Source organism: Schistocerca serialis, chromosome 5 (assembly GCF_023864345.2).
Source record: "Schistocerca serialis cubense isolate TAMUIC-IGC-003099 chromosome 5, iqSchSeri2.2, whole genome shotgun sequence".
NCBI lineage: Eukaryota > Metazoa > Arthropoda > Insecta > Orthoptera > Acrididae > Schistocerca > Schistocerca serialis.
This window is the reverse complement of record NC_064642.1, coordinates 430,122,885-430,133,625: the sequence shown is the minus strand read 5'-3', so window position 1 is coordinate 430,133,625 and position 10,741 is coordinate 430,122,885. Positions and strand designations below refer to the sequence as shown.

Sequence of the window (10,741 nt, the reverse complement as noted above, 5' to 3'; positions counted from 1 at the left end):
TCAAAAGTCATTTTTAGCCAGCGCCTTCTTAAAGACTGAATGAAAAGTTTTGAAGCTTTAGGAGGATTAGTAGGCTAATGTTTGTAAATATAATGACAACAAAAGAACACAAACAGAAAGGCAGAAAAAAAGTGTGTGCATTTGGTGCTCAAGTTTACAATTAAAAACACCATGACTATTAAATTCTTTGAAACACAAGAAACAAGGTGCAGCTCTCTTGCTTTTGCCTTTTCCACTACTGTTATTACCACCTTCATATGGATGTGCTTTTTTTTTCTTTCTTTCTTTCTTTCTTTTAGCAAACATCGATTTATGATCATTTGCTGAATGATTACAGCAAATGCATTATTCTCTTAATGAGGAACCTTAATGTGCAGCAGATAATTAATATAATGAATCATTCTATTAAAACACTGACTCCTCCTGTAAAGCATTCAGCTGAGCTATTGTCTACAAATGATGTTACTAAATAATGTGTTTCTTGTGGGTACAATGAATAAAAGAATAAAGATATTACTGCGTGTTACCAGAGTTTTTAGAGAAACATTATTTTGTCATCTTGATAATTTGCACTACTACTGACTGATCGCCAACACAGTTTTTTTTCTTGCTAAATAAATAGTGACTCTTCCAACACACTGCTAGAATACTTTTTAACAAAACATTTAATTACAGCACAAAAGTACAGTTCAGTCATTTAAAAATGTACAGTAACTATGAATTTAATAGCTGCAAATAAATAAAGGTCACTTACATCCTCTTGGAAATTGCACATTAACGTATTTGATCATAAATTATGTAGGTGTTCTCAACCCAAGAAATTTCCCTTGCCACTCATGTTTCTCCCTTCTCTTTGGAGATTGTGGTAATGAATTGAAACAACTATGCGATATAATGTGGCGTTCATGTTGCACTAGTAAACAATTTATTACATGTATATTACACAACATTTTACAAAAAGGTGATTTTGAGCAATGTTTCTCATGTGTACTCATGATACAAAAGATATACTAGAATCTGACAAGAAATGTATTACAAGAGGGGTAAAAAAAGGGAAGGAAAAAAGAAATCATGAGTATTAAATACATCTTACAATGTCAGAAATAAACAAGAGATTTAAAAGTTATCTTCCTCAATTTTCCCTCACTTATTGTTACACATTCGATGTAAAATATGCAGATCTTACAGTATATGTTTTCATGCACCACTTCACAGCATTATGCAAAACAGGCTTCTTGCTTCAGCATATAGCTTTATAATTTTTAACAAATGAGTAAAAAACAACCAACAGTTAACTTTCTGACTGTTATATTTACATTTGATTTACAAGTAACTAAAAAAAAATTTTTTTTTACAAATAATTTGGTCTTAAAATAGTTAATGGCAATGTATTACTCCTGAAGATTTCTGTAAAGGTTTTTTCAACTGAACTGACCAGTTGCTGGCAGCCTCAATATGTAAATTTTACCCAGATTAGTGAATTACACTGATGGAACAGTTTATTAACAAAACTAACAAAATTTCACTTCTATTGCAGTTTCTTACAATACACTTCTGTTCCCTGGTAACCTCTGGGAGCAGCTGCAAAGTACAGTGCCAAAATCAAATTTAAAATTTTCTTAAGTGTCCTGCACTTGATTTAAAAGAAATGCCTCCACAAAGCCTGGAACTCCAGGTATCAAAATTTTAGTATCACACGATACATTAAGATACCACATACTGATCAGTACATTTTGTTCTAATCACTTAAGTCATTAAATTAGGTTTTAAAATTCTGAAAGCTTTCTGTAAGTACAGCAAATAACTATCTTGCAGACCTGGAATTACAAGAACATTGGCAGAGCATGAGGAATTAAGACATCTTCCTGTCATTCCTCTGTCCCTCCCCCTGCCCCATTTTAAGGATGGAAACACACACACACACACACACACACACACACACACACACACACACACACACACACGTGGAGGGGAAGTGCAATTTGGAACCACTTGTGAAACTTCAACAAACAGATTTGTACATTCCAATAGCTGAAAGAAATTAAAAGGTACATTATTTCTTAGGTTCTGCAAGAAGGTATCTGTTGTAAACGAAATTTAAAAAATTCAAAATAGCCATATCAAAATGAGGATACAGAAATATACACTGGCAGAAGGTACTGCAAAGAATGAAAAAAGTGCTTCACAACAGTTGACAACTCATTAAAATAAATACTTGTGTCTGATATTTTCTGCTTAAAATGAAAGCTGGTTATCAGAAAAAAGTCTGATAACACATGAATTGTCCCTGTGAGATGAAGATGCATTATGCACAGTGGGCAAATTATGAGCTCATTTCAGTCGACACTACCCACTGTGAATGCCAATGTATATAGATCCTCCAACAGCTCATTATGGACTGGAGCTCATGAATATTCATTGCTTGGGGTCCACATCAAAATCTAACACAAGCAGTTTTGTTTCTTCAGTACCATTTCGACTACCAACAGCACACACAAGTTTAGTCTCATTTGCCCGAATTCGCCACACAACGCCACCACTGCCTCCACTCTCCAGTGCAACGAGATTACGGATAAACTCACCTAAAACAAAAACCAAATATCACATGTCATTGCACAAATTTCATTTATTTCTCATTTATAACCAGCAATGCTCAACAGTTGAAATGATTCTTATTAGTTGTGACAAATATAAGAACATAATATTGTCAAGTAACTAAAATTATACTGTTTAGCAAATCCACTGTAGCCTTGTTTAGGACAGCAAAAGTGCAAACTGAAAGGAAATGAAAATGGAGAAAAATAGTAATTCCAAGCTGAAGCCCACAATCCTTTAGGATTAGATAACCACCCACCCACTGTCAGACCAGAATACAACAGGGATTCTATGAAGACATCCTGGAAATCCTAATTAGGTTTGGCTAAACTTAAAAGTTACTTAATTATATACCAGGAAATAATTTCTAACTAATTTTCTCCAACCAGCAGCAACACCCAACAACCACCCAGCAACTGTACTCTTTCAGTCTGAATTTTTAGACTTGAAAATCCTGCAGCCTTGCAAAATACTCTTGTGCCAGCTCAGAAACACTCTTCCATCAACCAGCTTAGTCAACCAAGTAAACAGGTATAGTACAAAAAAAAAAATTCATTCCAAGACTGTATTCACGAACAGTTTCACAAGTATCACTTAAAAATTGCAGTTAAATGAATAGTTATTAACACGAAATCTGACAAGGACAGCACAGACTCATACTAACCGTAGTCCTATGCTCTCTGAACTGACTCCAACAGTCAGTCATTTATGGGAACTCATTTTAATATGGAATCTGATCCACACACACAAAAACAGTTTAATCTTGAATGAAATTTTCATTCTGCAGTGGAGTGAGTGCTGATATGAAACTTCCCGGCAGATTAAAATTGTGTGCTGGACTGAGACTCGAACCTGGGACCTTTGCCTTTCATGAGCAACTGCTCTGCTGACTGAGTTACCTAAGCACGACTCATGCCCCGTTCCACAGCTTTAATTCTGCCAGTACCTCATCTCTTACCTTCCAATCTTGTATCCACAGTATCTATGGAAATGATATGTCAGAGCTGTAGCAATTGCATAAATTCCTCACTCACTTTCTTCCAACTTTCCTGTCCAAAAGATAAGAATATGCAGTACTTGATGGGAAGTCATCTAGTGAAACAGAAGTTATATCTAGGGTTCTCCAAGGAAGTGTTATAGGCACTTCGTTGTTGTTACCTATATAAATGATTTAAGAGATGATCTAAGCAGCTATTTTATATTGTTTTAGATGACACCATTATTTGTCACCTAGTGAAGTTGTTAGACAATCAACCTGGACTTCCCATTGTTTGAAATCTCAAAATTATTCACAGACGATATCCGCGTGGTGCAAGAAGTGGCAAATGACTCTTGACAATAAAAAGTATGAAATCTTCAACATGCATATTAAAAATTGTTTAATTTTGGTTACATGAAGAATTACATAAATTTAGAAATTCTCAATTACAGTTAACAACAATTTAAATTTGAACCATCATATACAAAATTTTGTGGGAAAGACAAACCAGTGACTTGAGTTTTACTGGCACAGCAGCTGATGGTACAACAAACCTACTTAAGAGTGCCTACACTACATTCCTCTGTCCTGTTCTGAAGTACTGTTCAGTGGTATGGGACCCTTATTGAATGGGAGTGATGGAGAACCAAAAAAGTTAGAAGATAAGCCTGTTTTATGTTATCACAGATATGATAAGCGAGTTAGGGAGGCATTTATAAAAACAAAGTCTTTTGGCTGATGAGCTCATTTCACGAAATTTCAATCACAAACTTTCTCCCCCAAATGCCAAAATATTTTGATGATCCCTTCCACTCAACTCAGAACCGAGGTGGTCGCATCCAGTTCTGCGACAACTCTGCGGAGTGTTAGCTTTGTTGAATTTCCATGAGAAAAGCACTTGTAGTAGAGCAAACTTAAAGATCTTGATTTGATTGATGCTTTGCATAACAATTACTGTCTTTTGCCAGTTATGAAGATTGGAATTCAAATTAATTTCATTCATCATAGGGATATGAATAAATGACCTACAGTTTTCAGTTTTGTTTCTGGTTATTCATACACCAATGGGCCAAAACATTATGACTACCTGCTAAATTTTATTTTGGTCCATGTCTGAAACACAATACAGCAGGGATTCTGCATGTCATGGATTTGACGAGTTCTTGGTAGGTTTCTGGAGGTACATGACATCAGATGTCTATGCACAGGTCATCTAATTCCATGAATAATGGGCCGGTGGTTCGTGTGTACGAAGCTGACACCGGAAAGCATCCCATGCGTGTGTTCCACTGTGTTCTGGTGACGTGAATCTGGTGTCCAAGACATTACCATGGCATCTCTATCATATCCATAAATTACTGTAGAAAGATTCTGGTCTGGTGACATTGCAAGTTATCCTGCTGGGAACTGTCATCACCATTGGGGTTGACGTCAAGGATGAAGGGATACAAATGGTCTGCAATAATGTTCATCTTGCCCACAGCTGTTATATTGCCTTTGACTAATATCACAGATGAATGTCTCCCAGATTATAATACTGTCACCAGTGGCCTGTGCCTGTAGTGTGGTGCACGTTTCGAGCAGCTGATGGATGATGGCATATCCAGACACAACCCAAAACCTGCGTAACAAGATATGTTATTCATCCAACAAGGCAGCACATCTCCACTGACACATGGTTCAATCTCGATTCCATACCCATTACAATCATCACGCATGATGCCGTTGGGCCAATATGGGAATACAGAGGCCCACTGCAGCAGAGTGCCATGTTCAACAATATGCACACACACACACACACACACACACACACACACACACACACACACACACACACACACACACACACGACTGCTATCTTTGGCAGATCGGACCGGAATGTAACTGGCACATTGAATGGAAGCAGCAATTTGAAGGGACAGGAAGCAAAAGGGATAGCAGGGTATGGCTGAATGGAGGGAAGAATGCTGCCTGTTGGAGTGTGCTGGGAATAGATTCTCCAACAGGCACACAGTTGGGAGTCTTTGGGGCAGGGAGAAGGGGGGAGGGGTGGGGAGTGGCGAAAAATGAGAGGAACGAAGAAGGGGAAAGAGTGTTCTGTGTGTTGGCAGATAGCAGCACACAAAGAGGGAGTGGAGATTGGAATAGGGAAGAGGTGATTTGGGGGGGGGGGGGGGGCAGAAACTGATGGGTAGAGGGGGTGTGAGGACAGTAGCTTACCATAGATTGAGGCCAGGATAATTTCGCACTCTTTTGTAACTGGTTCTTGGGGGTGGGGAGGATTGTGGTGTGTGGGGAAATGGCACAGGAGATCTGTCTGCGGACTATCTCAAGGGGATGGTGGTTGTCTTTGGAGGTCTTTGTGAGACCCTCAGCATACTGAGCAGAGGAGTTCTTGTCACTGCAGATACGTCATCACCAGGTGTCCAGGCTGTATGGCAAGGATTGTTTGGTGTGTAAGAAATGACAGCTGTTAAAATGCACGTGAAGTTGGTGTTTGGTGGGTTTAAGAGGTGTGAATGGAGCCATTAGAGAGGAGGTGGTCAGTGTCTTGGAAGGTGGCACACTGGAATGAGGTTCAAAAATGGCTCTAAGCACTACGGGACTTAACATCTGAGGTTATCAGTCCCCTAGACTTAGAACTACTTAAACCAAACTAACCTAAGGACATCAGACACATCCATGCCCAAGGCAGGATTCGAACCTGCGACCATAGCAGCAGCGCTGTTCCGGACTGAAGCACCTAGAACCGCTCGGCCACAGCAGCTGGCTACTGGGTTGAGGAAGATCAGGTGAAGAGAAAGGGTGAGGTGATGTTGAGGTTGTGAAGAAATGAGGATAGGGTGTCTTGGTCCTGAGTCCAGATCATGAGGATATCATGAATTAACCAGAACCAGACCAAACCAGGGGTTTGGAGTTTTGGGAGGCTAGAAAGGTCTCCTCTAAATGGCTCAGAAACAGATTGGCACACGAATGTGCCATATAGGTGTCCATGCCTGTGCGATGGATTTGTTTGTAAACCTTCCCCTCAAAGGAGTAACAGTTTTGAGTTAGGATAAAGTTAGTAAGGTGTATGAGAAGTGAAGTAATGGGTTTTGAGTCTGAAGTAGAGTGTGGATTTAGGAGCTCAAGGGGTGGGGATGGTGGAGGATTGGTGAAGAAGTGGTTGGTATCTTTGACGTGGGAGGCTACATTACGGGTAGTTGGTGGAAGTGCTGCTCAATGATGTCTACAATTCTTTCAGTGGGGGCACAATAACCAGCTAGAATGATGTGTCCGGTATTGTTGGGTTTATGGATTTTGGGGAGCATGTAGAAAGTGGTTGTGTGGGGTGTCATAGTGTGCAGAGGGAAACAGATTCAAGAGTGAGGATCTGGGAAGGGCTAAGGCTTTAAGCAGGGACTGGAGGCTATCCTCTACTTCTGGGACAGAATCTGTTTGGAGGGATTGGTGGCAAAGAAATGTTTTCATTGCTGGGATCAGAAGGAGAGTAGGTCTTTGACAAGTGAAACTTGGTTAAATTTGTGTGTCAGGCTAAAGGTCACGCCTTTGGATAGGACTGAAACTTCTATGGTGGCTGATGGTTTCGGAGAAAAGTTTAACAACAGTATTGTGTGGATGCTTAGGCTCTGGATTTGGTAGGGTGTTGGCAAGGAGTTCTGTTTTTGGGGGGGGGGGGGGGGGGGTGGCAAGTTGGAAAGGTGAGCTAGGCAGGGTCTGGGTGCTATGAAGGGTTAATGAGGAGGAACACTGTGGGTAGGATACGAGTTGGAGAGTCATGTCCCAAGGCAGCAGTAGGATGTCATTAGGTTGGACTACTTATGAAGGTGGTATCTGGAATGCTCCTGCAGGTGCTGGAGACCAAGCACCAATTTCAGAGACGTGAGGTATGTAGCAAGTATTGCACAGTAGATTATCTTGTGGAGGCAGCAGAGGTGGATCTGGGATGCCTGTGCTATGAAGATGTCTCTTTGCAGTACCAGGTTTATGTGGTCCAGGGACGGGCAGAATCTCAAAAGTTGGGGTAGGATCCAGAGAAAGGAATTTTTATGGTTAGGTTGTTGGGCAGATTCCCCCACCCTACAGCCTCCAACACTGCACCTGATGCCCCTTGCCTTTAGCTAGTGTCGTCTAATCTTCTCCGTTTCCTCCCAAACTTGCTTTTGGCCCCACTTTTCATTTACGCACAGTTTTTTTTTTATGATTCAGCACATATGTCTCTTTCTAATACAGTTTCATAATATTATTATTATTTATTTGTGAATTGACCACTTAGGACCACGCTACAATTTCATTTCTTCTTTCTGAAATTTCCTCTTTCTCCAGTACTCCTTCACATGGACGCTGTGTTCTTGTTTCTGTTCATCCGTTCAAGGTCTTCCAGTCTATTTAGTTCTTTCGTCTTGAAATCCTTCCAAATTTTGAATCATGGTCTGAAATGTACCCCTATTTAACAGCTGAACTTCCTGAATGTCGAACCTTTGCAGATCCTTACGAGCTTCCTTAATACACGTTGTTGACTTTTTTTTTACCACAGATAGTCAAATATCCTTCTGGTTAGTCTGGTTTTGTCCATTCTGTACAGGTGTCTTAGAAATAATAACCACCTCTTTTTCATGTTATTATTATTATTATTATTATTATTATTATTATTATTTTCTTTCCTTTCTCAGATGTTATGTCTGGTTAAAAATGGAAAGTGACGTGGACCTTGATCAAGAGTGACTTTCTTTTAACTGTACGGTATATGTCACATTGCATTTAGGAACTTTTGGGTAATTGAACATGTATCAATAATTACAGATATCTGTAGTTGTATATATAAGTTTGGATGTAGCTGTATTACATTGATGTACTGGTGGATATTGTGTGGTATGACTCCTGTAGTTGATAGTATAATTGGTATAATGTCAACTTTATCCTGATGCCACATGTCCTTGACTTCCTCAGCCAGTTGGATGTATTTTTCAATTTTGTCTCCTGTTTTCTTCTGTATATTTGTTGTATTGGGTATGGATATTTCGATTACTTGTGTTAATTTCTTCTTTTTATTGGTGAGTATGATGTCAGGTTTGCTATTTGGTGGTGTTTTATCTGTTATAATGGTTCTGTTCCAGTATAATTTGTATTCATCATTCTCCAGTACATTTTGTGGCGCATACTTGTATGTGGGAACGTGTTGTTTTATTGCAATCATGAATCCTTCCGTCTGACTGTACATATTGCCTTTTCTTAGCCATGTGTTGGATGCGTCTTGATCGATGTGTGGCTGTGTTAGATTATGCGGGTGCTTGCCATGTAGTGTTTTCTTTTTCCAATTTACTTTCTTTGTATCTGTTGATTGATGTGATCTAAAGGGTTGTAGAAGTGGTTATGAAATTGCAGTGGTGTAGCCGATGTATTTATATGAGTGATTCCTTTGTGTATTTTGCTAATTTCTGCTCGTTCTAGAAAGAATTTTCTTAAATTGCCTACCTGTCCATAATGTAGGTTTTTTATATCTATAAATCCCCTTCCTCCTTCCTTTCTGCTTCATGTGAATCTTTCTGTTGCCGAAAGTATGTGATGTATTCTATATTTGTGGCATTGTGATCATGTAAGTGTATTGAGTGCTTCTAGTTCTGTGTTACTCCATTTCACTACTCCAAATGAGTAGGTCAATATTGGTATAGCATAAGTATTTATAGCTTTCGTCTTGTTTCTTGCTGTCAATTCTGTTTTCAGTATTTTTGTTAGTCTTCGTCTATATTTTTCTTTTAGTTCTTCTTTAATATTTGTATTATCTATTCCTATTTTTTGACTGTATGCTAGATATGTATAGGCATCTGTTTTTTCCATCGCTTATGCAGTCGCTGTGGTTATCCAATATGTAATCTTCTTGTTTAGTGTGTTTTCCCTTGACAATGCTATTTTTCTTACATTTGTCTGTTCCAAAAGCCATATTTATATCATTGCTGAATACTTCTGTTATCTTTAGTAATTGGTTGAGTTGTTGCTGCCAGTAGTTTTAGATCATCCATGTATAGCGAATGTGTGATTTTGTGTGGGTATGTTCCAGTAATATTGTATCCATAATTTGTATTATTTAGCATGTTGGATAGTGGGTTCAGAGCAAGGCAGAACCAGAAAGGACTTAATGAGTCTCCTTGGTATATTCCACGCTTAATCTGTATTGGCTGTGGTGTGATATTATTTGAATTTGTTTGGATATTAAGTGTGGTTTTCCAATTTTCCATTACTATGTTTAGGAACTGTATCAATTTGTATATTTCCAATATTTGTAGTAACCATGAGTGGAGTACACTATCAAAAGCTTTTTGGTAATCAATGTATGCATAGTGTAGCGACCTTTGTTTAGTTTTAGCTTGATATGTCACCTCTGTATCGTTATCAGTTGCTCTTTACATCCTCGTGCTCCTTTGCAGCAGCCTTTTTGTTCTTCATTTATAATTTTGTTCTGTGTTGTTGTGTCATTAATTTCTGTGTAATGACTGAAGTTAATATTTTGTATATTGTTGGTAGGCATGTTATGGGGCGATATTTTGCTGGGTTTGCTGTGTCTGCTTGATCTTTAGGTTTCAGATAAGTTATTCCTTGTGTAAGTGTATCAGGGACGGTGTATGGGTCTGCAATATAACTGTTAAAATATTTAGTTAGATGTGAATGTGTTGAGGTGAACTACTTTAGCCAGAAATTTGCTATTTTATCTTTTCCAGGGGCTTTCCAATTGTGAGTAGAATTAATTGCTTGGGTGACTTCATGTTGCAAAATTATCGCTTCAGGCATTTGTGGTATCATCTTGTATGTGTGTGTTTCTGCTTGTATCCACCGTGCATGCCTGTTATGTTGTACCGGGTTTGACCACATGTTGCTCCAGAAGTGTTCCATGTCTGTTATGTTTGGTTGATTGTCTATTATTATTATTATTATTATTATTATTATTATTATTCAACTTCATCATCTGATCTTGCAACTTCCTTTCAACACTGTCACATTATTTTTGTTCTGCTCTTATCTTTTATTTTCATATGCAGCTTCAGAGATTTAATCATGACCAATGAGCCATTGATTTCTTTTGGTTCTTCATTAGTACCATGGAAATTAAATCTTGTTTCCTTTAATACCCTTCCTGCAAGTGCTGTCTCTCTCAATCCATCATTCACACAC

At 38.6% G+C, this 10,741-nt stretch overlaps 1 protein-coding gene across 1 annotated transcript in view; it reads right to left on the bottom strand.

The window, feature by feature from the left end:
- Positions 1–693: 693 nt before the first annotated feature.
- Positions 694–10,741, bottom strand: part of LOC126481070 (F-box/WD repeat-containing protein 7) — a 138,254-nt gene continuing 128,206 nt past the window's right edge. Inside the window, exon 12 of the mRNA XM_050104555.1 lies at positions 694–2,582. Coding sequence (XP_049960512.1) covers positions 2,416–2,582 — 167 coding nt within the window. The 3' untranslated portion in view covers positions 694–2,415. The remainder of the gene's footprint in view (positions 2,583–10,741) is intronic.